Source organism: Crotalus tigris, unplaced genomic scaffold (genome assembly GCF_016545835.1).
Source record: "Crotalus tigris isolate CLP2741 ecotype Arizona unplaced genomic scaffold, ASM1654583v1 scf7180000018548.2558034, whole genome shotgun sequence".
Lineage (NCBI taxonomy): Eukaryota > Metazoa > Chordata > Lepidosauria > Squamata > Viperidae > Crotalus > Crotalus tigris.
Window position 1 is genome coordinate 1,110,755 of NW_024097071.1, and position 19,619 is coordinate 1,130,373.

At 37.8% G+C, this 19,619-nt stretch overlaps 1 protein-coding gene across 6 annotated transcripts in view; it reads left to right on the top strand.

Moving 5' to 3' along the window:
* NR1H4 (nuclear receptor subfamily 1 group H member 4) overlaps positions 1–19,059 on the top strand; it is a 41,041-nt gene extending 21,982 nt beyond the window's left edge. For all 6 annotated transcript variants that reach the window (XM_039354072.1, XM_039354071.1, XM_039354073.1 and 3 more), the window contains 5 exons: positions 3,498–3,596; positions 4,196–4,295; positions 7,653–7,799; positions 14,914–15,027; positions 18,553–19,059. In XM_039354072.1, the coding sequence (XP_039210006.1) occupies positions 3,498–3,596; positions 4,196–4,295; positions 7,653–7,799; positions 14,914–15,027; positions 18,553–18,791 (699 nt within the window). In that variant the 3' untranslated portion in view covers positions 18,792–19,059. The remainder of the gene's footprint in view (positions 1–3,497; positions 3,597–4,195; positions 4,296–7,652; positions 7,800–14,913; positions 15,028–18,552) is intronic.
* The last annotated feature ends 560 nt before the right edge of the window (positions 19,060–19,619 follow it).

A 19,619-nucleotide genomic window follows, 5' to 3' on the forward strand; every position in this document is an offset into this window, starting at 1 on the left:
AGCTGGTAAATTTTGCTTCACATAAATAACCACTCCCCCCTTTTTCCCAGGAGCTGCAGATACAAAATGAGATCCCAGACGGGCGTTAACTAAATATTTTTGATCTTTAAGTAAAATATGAGTTTCCTGTAGGCAAATAACATCATTGTTATGTTGCTTTAAGTAGTAAAAGATTTTCTTTCTTTTCTGAGGGGAATTTAGACCGTTAACATTCCAGGTCAGAAACTTTGCCATCTCCCTTTACCAGGAGCCTGGAGAAGACTACCTGGAGGTCTGCCATTGCTGTATGTGTTGCAAAACTCTTGGGTCTTGCTCCTCCCACCGGCAATGAAGCACTTTCCGAAGAAGATTCTTTAATTTCTTTCTTTTGTTGCTCCTTTTCCTTACGTCTATGTACTGCACGGGTCATCCTCTGCTCTTTAACCTCTGTTTGACATTGCCATTCAGCTTGCATCTTCCCAGCAGAGATCAGACCTAATGTTTCAGGTTGCTGTTCCAGCTCTTTACCACTCAAGAGCTTCTGAACAGATGAAGCTGAGCCTGCACCCAGGACCGTATTATAAAACTCTTTAGCTTTGTCAACCGTGTTCAGCCTGTGACGCATCCCCGCATGGCTCAGAGCAATGCCCATCGGAATCTCCCATCTAAATGGCATCAATCTAGCTTTAAGCTCATTAGCTAAGAAAGCAAAATCTTTCCTGTTTCTTAAAATTTTTGATGGGATTTCCTTTAGAATAATAACATCTTGGGCAGCAATCTGGAATCTCTTATTATAAAAAGCTTGTATAATTTCATTACGCAGAGACTTCTTTGTAAAATAAATCACAACATCTCTAGGCAAGTTCTTCTGCTTCGCAATCCAGGAATTAACTCTATAAATTTTTTCCACTTCTCTGCGTAATTCTCCTTTATCCATATTCAAAGCAACAGCTAAATCACTAAGCACCATCTCCATCAAATCTTGATTCATGTCCTCCTTCAGACCCCTGATTCTCAGGGCGTGCTCCATCTCCCTATACTGAGACATAAGGATATCTTCTTGTGAAATCACCATCTTCTTTTCCATATCTTGAAATTTATCCTCAAAAAAGTCAACTTTGTCTGCGACTTCCTCCACTCTCGAGTCCAGCTTCACCACCACAGAAGCCAAACCTGATAAGGCTGTAACTATATCTTGCCGCATAATAGTATTATTATCCTCTAATGAGTCCTTCATTTCATTTAATTCCACTTTAATTTCAGATTTAATCTGTACAACAAGTTGCTTCATTTCATCTCTAATTTGAGATACAGCATCTCCCATTATGTCTTTAATCTCTTGTGCAGACAGGCCTGGCAAAGGAGGGGAAGGTGGTGGCTGGGTCGGTGGTACATGTTTAGGTTGTTGTTGTTGTTGTATGGTTAAAGTTGTGGGAGAGGAAACCACCTTAGGTAGTATAGAAGGCGGTTGTCTCTTTGAAGCCATTTTTTAAAACACAGTTCTCTCTTCCCTTCTCCCCAAAAAAAGGGAAGGGGGAGATAAAAATTAAAAGGAACAAAAATACTGTAATCCTTAGAATTCCGAAAAAGAAAAAAGAGAGAAAATCAAGAAAAAGATCCAAAGCTGAGAACAAGGAAATCAAAAACAGTCATTTAAGTCCATTACCTTCCAAGAAAAATAAGAACAAAGAGACAAAGGAAAAAAAAAAAGCCGAACACTTTCAAAGCGCCATCTTTTTCTCTCTCCGTGCCAACAAAAAAGAACAAAGGAGAAACAACCAAAACTAACTAGAAGAGGAAAATAAAACACTAAACTATAAAAAGAAATCCTTTAAACCGCTCTGTCCGCTTCAAAAGTTACTCACCGAGATTCTTTAACCGCGGAGATAGAAGCGGCGGTTCCTTTTGCTTCCGAAGAAGCAAAAACAGCTGGGAGGCGGAGATCAGCAGGAGCTCCGAGGGAACGCTCCTTCCACCCCCTCAAGGAAAAAATCCAGAGGGGGTTCAGGGGTTCTACCTCTACTCCTGCGTTCTCTACCCCTTCCCTTTGCCTGGGAAGGGGATTCCGAACCGCGGGCCAGCTGGTGCGCGCTGTGCTCCGCAGCTCTAACACCTTCCCAGCTGGACGGCTACAAGGTAGCTGCCATCATCGCCGCCACGTACCGGAAGCTCCTCCGAAAACCACTGATCTTATTGATGCAATAACAGACATGCTAATTCGGTGTAGGGGTTAAGCTTCCCGGCTAGAAATTGGGAGAGCATGAATTCTAGTCCTGACTTCGGCACAAAATAAGCTGGGTGATCTTGAGCCAGTCATTCTCTCTCAGTCTCAGAAAGCAAGCAATGGCAAACCACTCCTGAAATCTTACCACAAAAATTGCAAAGCCTAGTCCAGGCAATCACCAGGACTCTAAGGCATAATAAACAACAAACAACAAACGAATGAATATATAGTTAATATTACAGTTCTGACAAGTTTTAATCTTGGTTGTAATAGGATGCCCTCATCATATGCACATAGTTTGTATACCATATAATCTTACTGTTCTGTTCTGTCTTTTGTATTCTGATACAGATTAACGACTAATTAATGTATTACTGTTATTACTAGCTTGATATAGTCTTGAATCCCTTGCAAAATATATTTATGTCTAAGTCATTATGGAAAAGGTGTATTTATTATTTTATTTTGCATATATATATATATAGGTAGTCCTCAAACTATGACCACTTGTTTAGCGATCATTCAAACTTATGACTGTATTGAATGTGTGGTACTTATGACTAGTCTTCAAAGATCACATGATTACAATCTGGGCACTTGGCAACCCACTCACACTTATGGTGACTGCAGCATTCTGAAGTAACCTGATCATCATTTTCAACTTTCCCTGCTGGCTTCCCACAAGCAAAGGCAATGGAGAAGGTAACAGGGAAAGTTGCAAGTCACTCCAATCAGTTGCTTTTGGCACTTTTTCTCCCCAAATGCCCTATTATGTATAAAATCTCACGGATCTCATACTCAGTAGCACCACTCCACCAGGTCCACCCTCCATAGCATTTTCCCATAGCCTCTACCAGTTCATCTAGATTTTGTAGTGTCTACCACAGCCTCAGCCAACCCATCAACCATCTGTGGCCTTGCCTACTTGCCTGCACTTGTAGTACTGTCCCCATTGTACACAGACACCTCACAGCATCATCATGTACCCACCCAGCCCCTGCCCGCACTGTTTGCATGGGACTCCAAACTCTTCTCATTTAACAAACTGCATGGTCCTGGGTCTGCAATGGCAATGGAGACTGCTGGGATTGCCATCGCTAAGTAATGCAGTCATGCGCTATTGAACTTTACAACTGTATCATTTAATGATGGAAATTCCAGTTCTAATTGGCGTAGTAACCTGAGGACTACCTACAATGCAAAAGTAAATGATTCCATCGTATTATTGAAGTTAAACCTATGTATGAAGTAGAAAATCATGCTCAGTTATGGTTTCATTTTTTTGCCAGTATAGGTGAAAGTAAAATTAAGCCCAGAACAACAAAATCTTCTTTGTTATATAATGGATTCCTATAATAAACAGCAGATTCCTCCTGAAGTTACCAAAAAGCTCGTAAGTATACATGCTTTATCTCCCATAGAATGATTTAGTGATCAATATTTTTGGCTTAAAGTAGTGTGCAAATGACACCAATAAACAGTAGGGATTTTAGAGGTCATTTTGACACTACTGTACCATATTGGCTACAAAATTCAGTGGGCCATTAAGTGGTGACAAAGGGTTGTTGTTTTTTAAAGACCTCTTAACTTGGGCATTCTCTGAATTTTTACAGTCTACCACTATTTATATTTGTTCTAGTCAAGCCAAGTAAAGGCATAGAATTTGGATTCAGATCTCATAAGAAGCAGTACAGAAAGTTTTTATTTGTTGTATAAAAAGCTGAATGTGCAACATCCTCTATTTGTCATCTACAGTGTATAAGATTATGAGACTTTTAAACTGCTATATTATCTTCATCTATTTCATTTTCTCTTATTGGGGTCTAAAATAATCAGTTTTGTGTAACTTTCATACTTTAATAATTGTTCAGTTTTTCAATAAGTAATCCTATACATTTGAGATAGTTGTTCAAGAAAAATTAATAATTCATTTCTAGGATTCCTATTTTTAGCACTAGTTATAATTAATTATTATCTTGTTTTGATTATCAGTTACAAGAGGACTTCAGTGCAGAAGAAAATTTTCTTGTTTTAACAGAAATGGCCACTAGCCATGTTAAAATGCTTGTGGAGTTCACTAAAAGATTACCAGGTAATGAGATGTTGAATAAGTTTGGTCAAATTCATCAAATTTGATTTTTAGTCAGAGAGATTTTTTATTTTATATCCCTTTATATCTTCCTAATCTAATTAATACTCAAAGCACTTAATAAAATATTTTAAAAATAAAAAATAGAAAGTAAAGGGTAACAACAATAATATTAATAACATTTAAAAATTAAATAACCGATAAAAGTTGTTTTAGAGATTTTTAACTACTGAGGGGGGACATAAACTTCAGAAATACAACCACCTTAAATTCAATGCTTCTGCTTAAAAGATTACGGATATCATATAGTGTATAATTGATGATACTAGCACCTCGTTCACTCCAGAACATTCATTCCCTCTTAGAATCACCTTTGACAATTTCTTTAGAAAATAGAAATCAATTGTGTCAGCCTCTACCCTCTATAATTCATGCCCTTACGCTTTGACCTATAAGATCTGTTGCATAGCAATTTTTTCAGAAAGTAATATAATAACTTATATTAGAGTACATTAGAGCAATTAGAGTAAAGAGTTTTCATTTTAGGCCCTTACCTATTAAAATAATCAAATAATAAATTTCAGCATCTTCATTCCAGGTTTTTCATTGATAGAAAAAAATCTGTTATACTCTTTCCTTGTATATAGTTACAGTGATCTTTTATAAATTCATAAATTCTTAACTGAGCCCCACCAGATTTATTATTAATTTGACAGCATATGGTCAAATGCCAGGAAAACCAGGAGATTCAGGTAGTTCAAATGAGTATAAAGATTTATTGCAAGCTTAAGCCCTCTGAGCTACTAACGGTCAAGGAAAGTTAAGAATAGAAAGCAATTCAAGGTGGGCTGGACTTAGATCTCTTGTGGGCACAAAGGGACTCATGAGTTATGATGTGTTTGACCCCCTCCCTGAGGCTTAGCCTGGTCATCTCCCACACATATATAGATTTTCCTACAGCCCTCTCATTAGAAAGAGTCTGTGGGTACTAATTTTGCAATGGAGAAAATGGTCACACAGTTTCTCCTTCCCCTCATATAAAACAGTGCATTTTCTTCTTATGATGTCTTGTCATCTAAACGCATTAAAAGAAGATAAGTAAATGTGGGTTTCTGGGGAAGAAATGGTGATCTGAAAGTGGCTCTGTGAAAAGTGGAGCCAACAACTGCTTTAGAATGAAGAGCCGGCAGGTAGGCCAGCTCTTTGATACCTCCTCTCCAGATAAAGAGAGGACCTGAAATTGCATACAAATGCTCCATCCAGTTGGTCCAGCAAGATTACAATATGGGGTTCTCAAGTGGACGTAATACTTTGGGAGGCAAGGGAATAGCAGCCATCTTTGATTTTAGAAAGTTACAAATGGTCCAGATAAATTTGAAATAAAATTTTGGAATTAATTATAAGAATTCTTCCCATGGAAAGTGCCTTTGTTTTGAATTCATCTTAAAAAATAAGACTTTAAAAATTGGACACTAGAGGAAACTAAAAGAACTATAGATTACAATTGAAAAGAACACTTAAATTTGATTTACAAATACAGAATGAAAAAATATTTTAGCATTGGATTTATTGAAATAATTTTAAACAATACAAAAAGTTAATTTTAAGAGTATATGCCTCTATAGACAGATTGTTTTTAAAAGATATTATGGAAGATGAAATTTTATGTGACAACAGAGAGACTAATGTGGAATGGATTTAAATATGACAGGCTACAAGAACGACATGGCAGAAGATATTGCACTGGACATACAAAAGGCTGGTAGTCTAAAAATTAAAAGGGATATGCAAATAACAAACCAAGAGAATTACTTGGATAATTTTCCTATATTGGATTTATAAAGGAGTCTTGATTTAAGAATTTTATGAAAAGGGATAAAGAAAAAATGAAAAGAAATCAAGTTTTAGGACATTATTTGAAAGGATTAAAGATCAAGATTTTTAGAAGTAAAAAGAAAGAATATAAAGATAGTTTATTTGATCAAAGTTAAAATAAATATGTTGTTATCTCTGGTAACCCTTAATGGGCTTTTGTTGACATCTGGATTGAAATGACATAGCTTTAAGGTTTATTTATAAATATGAGATGAGATATGGAAACAATTTGTTGTATTTTAAGGAAAGGTGCTAAGTTATTAAAATCGTTTTTATACTTTTGATGAAGAGGGAAGTCCTATATTTCTTTTTTTATTATATTATTATATTTCTTTCATTTTTCAGAAAGTGTACTTTCTATTTTTTATTTTTATTTTTTTACATTAGTTTTTATTGTTACAGTGGTAATTTTTAATAAAAAACTATTAAAAAAAGAAAATAGGCAAAATTTACCTATGAAAGCAATTGGCAGTAGATATTGTAAAAATTGGTCGGTAAAAATAGTACTATGCTGTTTTAAATTACTAATAAGCCAGACAGTATCAGGTTACAGATATCTAGCTTAAATATCAATTTTAACTCTAGTTAGACCAAACCTCAGTAGGGCAGATATTATAAATTAAATGTTTGTTTGACTTCATAATATCTTCATAATATTTTCAGGGCACTGAAAATTAACATGGCTCTAAGGAGGCTTACTTGGGGATTGGTGGAGATGTATTCCATTCACCTTGATAGACCAAACCTCCACCACAGCTAACCCAGCTCTCTTTGAATCAGTTTATGACTAGTTGGTGTGGAGCTGGAAAAATAAATGCAGATAGGCTAGAATACCTTTACCCAGTTATCTCTGTGCTTTTATAAAGTGAACACAGATTTTAGTTGTCATAATTGGAAAGCAGACCTGATTAAGATATTGCCAATGTTAATAATTTACCTTTAAATTGGTGTAAATGTGGAGTTCTTTATTTGAAAACTTAGACTGAAATGGGTAATGCCTAAATTTGATGAATAAAAATTCTTCCAACTACATACCTTATTTTTATGTAGTATTATATAAAGTTCTTTTACATAGTCTCTCTTTTTTAAGCTAATTAGAACAAAGAAAAAGCAAGAACAAGAAATGAATGAAAGAGTTGGAAAGTATCCAGTTAAATACTGAAAGATGATAACACATCAGCTCTCTTCTAACCCACACACAGGAAGTTAATTTGTAATATGCTAATTAGGCTGAGAGTAATCATCTTGTGATCTTAAATTAGATTAAAAGAATGTGTACATGTGAAAAAACCTAGATGAATTCTTGTTTGGTGGCTTGGGAACCGAAACAAAATTCACCCTTCAAATATGTGTTTATAATTAAATAGCTTCTTTTCTATGCTAAAAAAAGAGATTTGTCTATTTTAGTTATCCTACAGTGTATCTTTGTCACCCTAAAAACCATTTTTCTGACTGCTAGCTTAATGTTCTCACATTTTATTTCAGGTTTTCAAATCCTGGATCATGAAGATCAAATTGCTTTGCTAAAAGGTTCAGCAGTAGAAGCTATGTTCCTTCGATCAGCTGAAATTTTTAACAGGAAACTTCCTAGAGGACATGCTGATCTCTTAGAAGAAAGAATTCGCAACAGTGGTAGGTATCATTAACAGCAAAAGGAGACTTACTATTCTTGAAAAGTTGAGCAAAAAATCACAGCCATTTTGTGAATGTCAAGCTTTTCAGCATTCAGTAAGAATCAACCTTGAGTTCAATTATAATGTATTATAAAAATACAAATACTGAAAATAAATTTGTTCTATTATAATCAGCCATATTTGGAATATGGGGATGTGGGGAAAAAATCAGATAATGATATGTCATTTCTATCTCATTAAGTTCAGTAAAATAATCTCACCCATCCAAGTGCATGGCAATGACAAAACAAGCTCTATAATTCCTAAGTACTGTATAGATTGAGTGGAAAAACTGATACTGTATTAGTTCATCTGCAATAAATTTGGTTATAACTGATGTGTATGATACTCACTATATAGTTGGTTTCACAAGATTACCTTTACTAATACTTTTACAGCATCTTTCTCTGTACAAAATGTGATTTCATTATCATTTAAATACAGTTATGGTATATATAAGTATCTCAGTCATCATAAGTTATTATCATTTGAACCCACTGTCTATACTCTGGATTTCATATTTGGAAGCCACACTTTTGAGAACCAAAATGAACAATTGCAAAGGGAGATAAGAGGGGAAAATTCTTGCTGTTTTTTTTTTTTCAAAGATGATCTAGGCATAAATGGGGGTATAAGATAAACATCTAGGAGTTAGGTTGCAAATTTATACCCATTTATATGGGAAAAAGTTCTATTTCCGCTTAGTATTTCTGACTCTAAGATATAAAACTGTTTTACTCTGTTAGCTACAGGTAGTCCTCAAGTTACGAGTGTAATGGAACCTGCCCATTACACTTGTAACTCGAAAACTCATAGAGTGACTCTCAAACATTACTCCCTTGCTCGTTAAAACGCACGCGGTTCATTAAGCGAATATGAGCTATCTCAGGGTGGGGAAGGTCATGGAGGGCCTAATGATGGAGTGGGCCCCCAAGGCCTCTTCGACCCATGAAGATACTGCATGCTTCCCCCTCCCTTCTGCCATGCCGTACTCACCTGGAAAAGATCCATCTCCTCTCTGCCGCAGTTCCTGCTGCCACCCAGATTTGAGGCTGGGGAATGCTTCTGCACCCCCCCCCGTGGCCCCATCCGGGCTCCAGAGGCCTTTTCCAGGCTACTGCCACCCGCATTTGGGGCTGGGGAATGCTTCTGTTTCCCCCCCGTGTCTTGATCCAGGCTCCAGAGGCTTTTTCCAGGCTGCTGCCCCCCAGATCTAAGGCCGAGGAATGCTTCTGTGCCCTCCCGTGGCCCCATGCCGTACTGCATGCTTCCCCCTCCCTTCTGCCATGCCGTACTCACCTGGAAAAGATCCATCTCCTCTCTGCCGCAGTTCCTGCTGCCACCCAGATTTGAGGCTGGAGAATGCTTCTGCACCCCCTCCGTGGCCCCATCCAGGCTCCAGAGACCTTTTCCAGGCCACTGCCACCCAGATCTGAGGCTGGCAGATACTTCTGCAGTCCCCCATGGCCCTATCAGGCCCGGAAAATGCCTCTGGAGCCCAGATTGGGCCATGGGGGGTGTGTGTGGAAGTGTTCCATAGCCTCAAATCCGAGCAGTAACGGCCTGGAAAAGGTCTCTGGAGCCCGGATCAGACCACAGAGGAAGTGCGGAAGTGTTCCTCAGCTTCAAATCTGGACAGAAGGGGCCTGCAAAAGGCCTCCGAAGCCCTGATCCAGCCTGCAGAGGCATGTGAAAGCATCCCCCAGTTTCGGTTCCATCCTCTTTTGCAGAAAACAGAGGTCTAAAGTACCATGAGATCACATGAGATCAGTTGCGTGAGATCTCACCCCACTGATCTCACATGATCTTGCATTACTTTAGGCCTCCATTCTCTGCAAACACACCAAAGGCCTGGATCAGCCAAGAAAGCGAAGGATCTCAAACTTGGCAGGGTGAGTATTGAAAGCCTGGTGCCTAGGGAGACCCGGGATGGGGATGGGGAGGGAGGGAATAACCAGGTGAATGTTGCAGAGCCAGTACAGTTGCTTGTAAGGGCGAACGACTGCCGTGGTGCTGCAATATTCGTAACTTTGGGACTTGCTTGTAAGCACCAGGGGGCGCTCATCATGTAACTTTGAACGAGCGTTAAGTGAATGCTCATAACTCAGGGATTACTTATATTAAATATATGTCCAAGAATTAATATAGTATATAGCATTTTACTATCAGATTATTTTAGTAGTATTTGTATTCTGGGTTAATGTATTATATATCTTGTTCTTGTTTTTTTGAAGACAGGTTGTTGAAATTCTCTTAAGAATTATAGCTAAGGGTTGAGGGGTTTTAATACGTAGTTGCACATTCTAATGAATGCATACTACACACTATAACTAGGTGTATTTAAAATGTGTAACAAATATGAACTTCTTCTGACAGAAAAACAAAATCTTGAGGATCATTTCTGTGGCTTGTTAAGATTATTTTTATGTGAAAGTGAACGTCAAGTTGTCAGATAGCTCCTATTGTTCACATCAGTGAAATGCAGCAACAAAAACTGAAAATATAAATATGCCAATAGATGTTCATTTTTTTGTCACCTGCCACAATTCAGGCTTCTGAATTCCCTTAACAGTTAGCAGTTATCCCCTTCATCTAGACAGTTGTTGCATTTTGGATCTCTATGTGACAAAGAAGCTTAGTGGTGACCTTTCTGATATAGCTTCCTTCTCTTAAGGCACTACTGTATGGATGGTGGCGGTGGTGGTAAGACTAACGGCCAAATAGCTTGTGAGAGCTATTGGAAATAGCCCTGACTTCTTCTACATAAATATTAGATTAAAAATGTTTCTATCTAGCAGCAATACTCTCACCTGCTTTTGTTCAGTACCTAATAGTTCCTCTTTATTTCATGGACAGAAGCATATGCTATCATTGTCCATGCTATTGATCAGTTTCCATTAATGTTCATTAAACTCAAACTAACTCATGGGGATGGGCAAAAAGAAGATGTAACATTAGTAACTGCATTTTAAATGTCTTTTTTTTTATAATTCTGAATGCTCATTTATAGTCATGCATTTTAGCTGCAAAGAATGTCAATGCAGCTTTGTGCATTTGCTTTTAAAATCAATGCATTTCCAAAGCAAATACCATATTTGAAAACCATAATTTGGCAGTGGAATTGTATTTATTGGATTTTGTTCTGGTTTACAGTTCCAAACTCTTTCAAGGCAGATTGCAAGATTTCAATACACAAATAGCGCTACTAAAATCTATTCCATAAAATTCCAAAAGCCAAAAGAGGTCATGAAAAACATTTTAAAAAAGGATTAATTATTTGGATCAAAAAAAAATCTGGATATCTACAACTAGTGCAACTAGAAGCCAGGTGGAAAACCCCAAGGAATAAATTAACAATATATTTTTTTTTTTAAAAAAGAGACTCTCTTAGATGAAAAATAATCAGTTCAGAAAATACTGGCACTTACTCAGTGTTTTTTATTTTCCCAACAGAAAGAACTTTCTTGAATTACATGCTAGATAGGCAGATACTGGTAGCAATGGACAGTTTCTTGAGTAATGCAATAAGTGAAAGCTTTCAGAAAAACTAAAGACTCTAATGAAAGATTTGGAATTAAGAAAATACTTTGAATAGATAAGATACGTGAATGAGGTAAAACAGTATGAGTAATTAATGTGTGTTTACTTCTCAGCAATACAGGAGCTAATTTACATTTTGATTTAATATCTACTGGCAGCTTCAAGCCTATCCAAAGTAAAGATCTCTTCATCCATATTAACAACTGTCGTAGTTATAATTAATTAGCTCCAAACCACCTTCCTGAAAGCTGTTTTTCTTCTTTTAATTTAAACATCTAAAGTGAATGCTTATTGCTGAACAATGGAAATTAAAACAGGATGTACAATAAAGAATTGTCTGAAAACAGACATAAATTTTGAATTATACCAATAACCAAGTACCAATTGAATCTACCATTCACCTAAAGCAGGGGTATCAAACTCAATTTTGAGTTTGAGGGCCGCATCAGCATTGCGGTTGTCCTCGGGGGGCTGAGTAGGTGTGGCCAGGGTGGGAGTGGCCTACTGGGTGGGTGTGGATGGAGTGGGTGTGGCCTACTGGGTGGGCATAGCCAGCTCTACATCGTTCACGTCAAGGGTGCCTGTGGGGGCCTGAGAAGGAGTGAGACAGATCTGAGGGTCTCTGGCAGAAGAGGGTGGGACCGGGGCAAGCGCCAAGGCATGGTCCACTGGAAGACCCTCACTGTTCCTCTCCTTCCTTCAAGAACAGACTGGTGGGAAAATATTTGAGATGAGGGAGAAAAACAGGCAAGAAACGCAGCTGGGGAGGTGTCACCCTTCATGAGGAATGAAGAAATGCACCATCACCTGGAAGTGGCCAGAACATGGCCCTCACCTACTTCACATATCTGGCTTGGTGGGCTTTGGGGGAGGGGATGCCATGAGCAATGTGAGAGTCAACGTTACCTGCACAATGCCGTCCAGCCCCCAGCCTGCCTGGTTTCGGCAGGCAGCAAGGCGCTCTCCTCACAGTGCTGAAAGGAAGAGCCAGGCAGCGCAAATCCGAAAAGAAGTGCGACACTACCCAGCCCCCAGCCTGCCCGGTTTTGGCAGGCAGTGGGGTGCTCTCCTCACAGTGCCGAGAGGCTGAGCCAGGCAGTGCGAAGCTCGCCAGCTTTACACCTTGCTTCCTGCTGAAATCGGGCAGGCTGGGGGCTGAGCGGCATCGTGCTTCTTTTGGGATTTGCACCACCTGGCTCAGCCTCTCGGAGCTGTGAGGACAGCGCCCCACTGTCTGCTGAAACCCCTCCCCCGAAGCCCATCAAGCCAGATATGTGAAGTAGACGAGGGCCATTTGCTGGCCACTTCCAGGTGATGGTGCATTTCTTCATTCCTCACAGAGGGTGACATCTCCCCAGCACGCACCTAGGGGGTGGGGCCAATGCGGCAGGGGCCAGTCCCTTGCTGTTTCCAGACGGTCTTGGGGAGCTAAGACTGAATGCGTTTCAGCATAGTTGGCCACCACAAAATTGTACATTGGCTCCCAGGCGGCCTGGGCCAGGGCCAAGGCAGCAGGGGCTATTCCCTCACTGTTTCCAGGATGGCTTTGCGGGCCACATGTAACCACGTTGCGGGCCGCATCCGGCCCCCGGGCCTTGTGTTTGACATGTCTGACCTAAAGGGTAAAGCTGTTAAAATAATATCATAAAGTTTTCAGAAATTGTATTTTACTTGATTCATAGTAAATATTTTCTCATATGGAACAACACAAGTCACTTCAAGAATGGAAACTCCCTCTAGATGGAAGTTTTATCTGATAAAGAAATATAAAATCAAAATCATTAAAAAGAAAAGAATAAACACAGAAAGAATATTGAGTCCTCAGCTTATGACTATTTCTTCAGCAATTATTCAGTTATGATACTCTGAATGGATTTAGGACCTGTGCCTGAAGTAACCGTTGTTGCAGCACCCATATAATCATGTTCTCAAAATTCAGGAGTGTCACAACTCCTTCTCAGAGTATGTTGCAGATATGGTCCAAAAGGCCTTCCTTTTGTGGGGTAGCTGTGCCCTTTCTTTGATTGGAAGGCCCTTTAGACCTCACGTCCTACCCATCTCACAGCTTGACTAGTCAAATGGACCACAGAGTGTTGGGGGCAATATGCTGACTCTGTAAAATCGCTTAGAGAGGGCTGTAAAGCACTGTGAAGCGGTATATAATTCTAAGTGCTATTGCTAAATATTTGCTTAAGAAATGGAAACTCCTTCATTCTGAAGTTAGCTATTGCTATTGCTCAGACATAAAGGTCCCTGATATCTGAAGTTCATTCACATCTGTCTTGTCTAATTGCTCCAGCATGAAATGTTTCCAGTCTATTTAGTACTTGATTATTTATTATTTTCTAAACACCTATAAACAGCTATTCCTTATAATCAATCAGTGAAATATACCTACAGGATATTATGAGCTGATTTCTATGAGCATAGAATGGTTATTTAAAGTACACGAAAGCTACAATTGATCTTGGTCAAAAGTTCAAGAAATTTTAATACACTACTGCTGATTTTTTTTAACCAATGAGGAAAATATTTCAGGCTTTATGTTTGTTTTGTTATACTGTTTCAATTTGTTATTGTGCAGATAAAATGAAAACCTCCCTATAATTTCACATATTGAAATGAATTTAAGATAGTTATGTAGCAGGGAAATATTATGCATAGATATGAAGAGTGATTCAACATCCAGTTAAACCTGCACATCTAGATTTGAGCTCAATTTCCCATATTGTTTCCTGGGAATTTCATATGAAATGTTTCTCTACTACCTGTATGGTTCTTGGAAATTAAGGAGTGCAATAATGGGATGTCTATGTATACACTTCAAAACAAAACAAGATTCAGCTCCCCAAAATATATTTAAGATATTGCAACAAAAAAACCCTATTGTGTATAGGTCACTAGTGATACACCGTTTCAACTATATTCAAATTAAACATGTACTAATCAACTCTTCAAATAGATCAACAGTAGGACGTTTCCATATGTGGTTGATCTAAAACTCCCAGTAACCCTAATCAGCATGGCCAATGGCAAAAGATATTGGGAGCTAAAATTCTGCCACAGGGCTGTGGTTTCCCCATTTCTGATTAATAGAAGAATTTTGACAGTAAAATGATGACTGCAAATAATATTAATAATCTGCTGCATTGATCTATTTTACAGTTTGAGTTCAGTTGAAGGAAGGCATATAGAATGCATTTATAAACTGATATTTATTTATGAGATTTGCAGAATTGGTGCTAGAATTTATGTTATACAGGAAAATAGTGCCCTCTTGTGAATAAAATAGCATACAGCCATCCTATAATGAAACAATAAAAAACAAAAATAAAAACAAAGGGAAATAGATCTGATATGGAATTAGAGAAGGAGGGTTATTTTTAAGTAAAAGGATTTTCATGCAGTAATTTCTATCTTTGTTGATTTTCAGGCTCTTGCATAACTTGGGTGTTAAATTGTCTGAATTTTAATTACCATAGATTGCCACATAATTCTATTATAAGAATCTGCTTTTCCACATTGTCTTATAGGTATCTCAGATGAATACATAACACCTATGTTTCATTTTTATAAAAGTATTGGGGAACTCAAGATGACACAAGAAGAATATGCTCTGCTTACAGCAATCGTTATCTTATCACCAGGTAATTTCATTTTCTCAATTGTTTAAAGTTGTTCAGACCACAGAACCCTAGGGCACATCAGTTTGAAAAACCCTGATCTAGACTGTCAATACTGAATTATGTTACCAAATTTGAAGAAAAAAGGAAAGAGGCATGAAAAAAAGAATGCTAATTTATTATATAAAAATGGTAACTATTATGAAAGTATGTTGACCAAATATTTCTAGAGTGAGTGCATATCTGTTGCCTATGTGTGCACTTTGCCGCACTCCATATGTGCATGTATGGGCATGGGAAATATAGTCCAAATGCTCTCTCCTCCTCTGTTCATGCAAAGAAGATGGCTTAGAATGGAGCACTCAGCAGTATTCCAAGGACCACTCAAGGACCTCTCTCGGGCCCTTTTTGAAGCCCCCTGCCTAAATCTGACCCATTTTTAAATTCAGTCTTTCACCAGCTTCTCTCCTCATACCAAATGTGGTCCAAATGTGCACTGCTGTGAACAATATTTCTTTCTAGCATTCTACTAGAAGGAAGGCATTGGAAAGTAACCTGTAAAATTCTACACTGTTTTAAGATTACAAATGTTAAGATACAATTGTTTAATCATAGACATTTCTGAATTAAATGTTTCAAATAACTTTTTTTACATTCAAAAGACAAACTACATATTACATTAGACCGCATCCTCCAGGGTTGGTATTTAGAATTCTAGTGCAGGTAGAAGACTTAACTCTTTCCCTCCATACTAGGCAGGTATCTAAGCATTTATTTTTCCCTGGAGTACAGTTATGGCCAAATATTTCAAACACATATTCATAATAGCGAGTACAAATTTAATATCATAGCTGTTAAGTTGCATTAATAATTCTGATCACTAGCAGCATAAAATGGTAGGAGGCTAGCTAAAAGAAATCTCTGAGTTTAGTGGGATTTGTGTTACAGGTAGTCCTTGACTTAGAAACATTCATTTAATGACTATTCAAAACCGGCACTGAAAAAAGTGACTTATGACCGTTTATGACCACATTGTGGTTAAGTGATCAAAATTCAGATGCTTGACAACTAGCATGTATTTAGAAATACAGAAACATATAAAACTCATGACAAAAAAAGGCCTACTGGCCCTTTGAGTCTGCCCTTTGAATTTTTTAAATTTATTTTTTTATTTTTGTCAGACGATGCATGTTTATCATAAGCATGTTTAAACTTAGTTACTGATGACTGACCCACTACTCTGCTCTAAAGTTGGTTCCAAGTTTCCACTACTTTTCCTGTGAAGTAATACTTTCTAACATTACTTTTGAACTTCTCTCCTGTCAGTTTGAAGTTATGCCATGTTCTTGATTTTGAACATACTGCCTTCTAGAACTTTATTCCCACCCTTAATATATTTAAATACTTCAGTAATGCCCCCCTTTCCTTTCTGTCCTCCAGGTTGTATATACTCAACTCCTCCAATCTCTCCTGATATGTTTTGTCTCTCAGACCCTGCACCATTTTTATTGCCCATCTCTGAACTTAATCTTATTAATATATTTTTTTAAGTGAGATCTCCAGAACTGGACACAGTATTCCAAATGGGGTCAGACCAAAGCCCTGTACAGTAGGATTAGGACCTCCTTTTTCCTGCTGGTGATCCCTCTAGTGATGCATCCCAGAATTTTGTTTCCCTAAACAGCTGCCTGGCCACAGTTTGCCCATTTTATAGTCATCTGTTATGAACGCACCTAAATCCTTTTTCTTCTTCTAACACTGTACCCCCCTAATACATACCCTACCAGAGGATTTCTATGATCCCTAAGTATGTTGCTTGCAGTGTCCCTTTTGTAACCTTTTGACAGCAAAGTCAACAGGGAAGCCAGATTCACTAGACAGACTTGAACACTGGGCACTATCTAACAAAATGAAATTCAATGGTGAAAAAAGTAAAGTTCTACATTTAGGCAAGAAAAACCAAATGTACAGGTATAGTATAGGGGGTATCTTGCTCAATAATAGTAACTGTGAGAGGAACCTCGGAGTCCTAGTGGACAATCACCTAAATATGAGCCAGCAGTGTGCTGCAGCTACCAAAAAGGCCAACACAGTGCTAGGCTGCATTAACAGAGGGATAGAATCAAGATCACGTGAAGTGTTAATACCACTTTACAATGCCTTGGTAAGGCCACACTTGGAATACTGCATCCAGTTTTGGTCACCACAATGTAAAAAAGATATTGAGACTCTTTTAGACAGAGTACAGAGAAGAGCTACAAAGATGATTAGGGGACTGGAAGCTAAAGCATATAAGGAACGGCTGCTGGAATTGAGTATGTCTAGTTTAATGAAGAGAAGGACGAGGGGGGACATGATAGCAGTGTTCCAATATCTCAGGGGCTGCCACAAAGAAGGCAGGACAAGAAGCAACGGGTGGAAACTAATCAAGGAGAGAAGCAACCTAGAACTAAGGAGAAACTTCCTGACAGTTAGAACAATTAACCAGTAGAACAACTTGCCTCCAGAAGTGGTGAATGCTCCAACACTGGAAGTTTTAAGAAGAGATTGGACAGCTATTTGTCTGAAATGGTATAGCATTTCCTGCATGAGCAGGGGGTTGGATTAGATGGCCTCCAAGATCCCTTCCAACTTTACTATTATTATTATTATTATTAACTGTGCTACTATCTTAATAACTGCAGTAATTCACTTAACAACTGTGGCAACAACTGTGACAAGAAAGTCATACAATGGGACAAAACTCAATTAACAACTATCTTACTTAAAAACAGAAATTTTCGGATCAATTGTGGTCATAAGATAAGTCAAAGACTGCCTGTTTTTTTCTCAGTCTCTAGAAATGGCCAACCTGACCCATCTTTAAAGGCAGAAACCAAGAAAATAAAAATAGAATTTGAATGAAAAAATATTTAATTCTCTAATTTTTGTAGGCATGGGATAGTTTTTAAATTAAAATCTCAAAGAGATAAGATTGTAACCTCGTTTTTGAAGCAAGAATATAACAAAACCAATTAAAACACACACTCACATTTATTTTTGATTTTGTATACTTCTACCATTGCTAAGGTTATGGGCAAGAAGCAAAAGTACAAAAAATACCACTAATAAGAACAAAATATGAAGCAATGTTTAATATAATACTTGAGCCAAAGGCCTGTGAGAATAAAAAATTTGAGTGCCTTTCTAAGGAAAGAGACGCCAGCTCTACTGCAGGCAAAGTATTCCAGAGTTGTTTTTACTATCTTTGCATAACAGAGATAAATAGGAATTTGAATTATTTTTATTATCTCAGAATCAGGGTGTGCAACTTTCTCTATAAACAATACTGTAGTATCAAGCAAGCTAATAAGTAAAACTAATCCCATCAACACTGCAACTTTTTACAGACAAGCAATTCTGCATACAATAAATATATGGGAACAAAATAGCCTATAAATAGAGAAATGATGTATTTCACTTGCAATTGGAACACTTTGGTCTTCATAATTTACATATATGAAATAATGCTTATTATTATTCCCCATCTTCCTTGAAAATTAAAACCAGATCGGCAATACATAAAGGATAGAGATTCTGTTGAACGGCTTCAAGAGCCTCTGCTTGAAGTTCTGCAAACATTCTGCAAGCTTCATCACACAGATAGTCCTCAACATTTTGCTTGTCTCCTCGGTCGTCTTACAGAATTACGGACTTTTAACCACCATCATGCAGATATGTTGATGTCATGGAGAGTTAACAATCACAAATTCACACCTCTTCTTTGTGAAATATGGGATGTGCAGTGATAAACCTGGACTTTACTGGATCCTAAACTAAGTTAGCTGGGACAATAGACTTGAATCCATAACATCAGTGTATTCATTCAGAGTTTTTGTATTGTAAATATTCTCTTAAAGCACTTAAAATAATTCATAGTAAATCATTTTCATTGAAGTTTACATTTGTGTCTGTTTACATAGAATATTTGCCATGGTTCTTAAATTCCTTGAAACAAAAGTACATTTCTACTTGCCTGAAGCAAGTTCCTGTTATTTCTTTTGAAATTAAAATGATATACTACAATTTATTCTCTTTATTTCCATCTTTGTTCATTATAAACCATTATTTATCAATTGATAAATGGATAAATATTTATCATAGCCAAGCTGAAGTGCTATCTATCAGCCATAAACTATTGGAAACTATACCTGCATAAAACACACTATCTATCCTGCTGTAGGTACAATATTGGCAAATGCTGCTGATCTTATATACAAGTCATATTAAAGACAAACTTATGGGCTCCCTCACTTCTTACCAAATATCACCATCTCATGGGAAAACTATGCACCAATAATTCTCCTTAATGTAGAGTAGGGGTGTCAAACTGCCAGCCGGCAGGCCAGATGCATCACGCCAAAACCGCGCCCACCCCATTGCCGGCAATGGGGAAAAAGTCGCGATACATCACAACATGCCACGTGATGTTGCGAGTTTGATACCCTTGATATAGAGTAAGGCTGGGAGGATGATTAGACAGATGAGGTCAGACATCTTTCAAATCTTGTTCCAGTTTTGCACAAATGCATTCAGAAGAAGTTTGACTATTGGCTGGTAATTTTGGACACTGACTG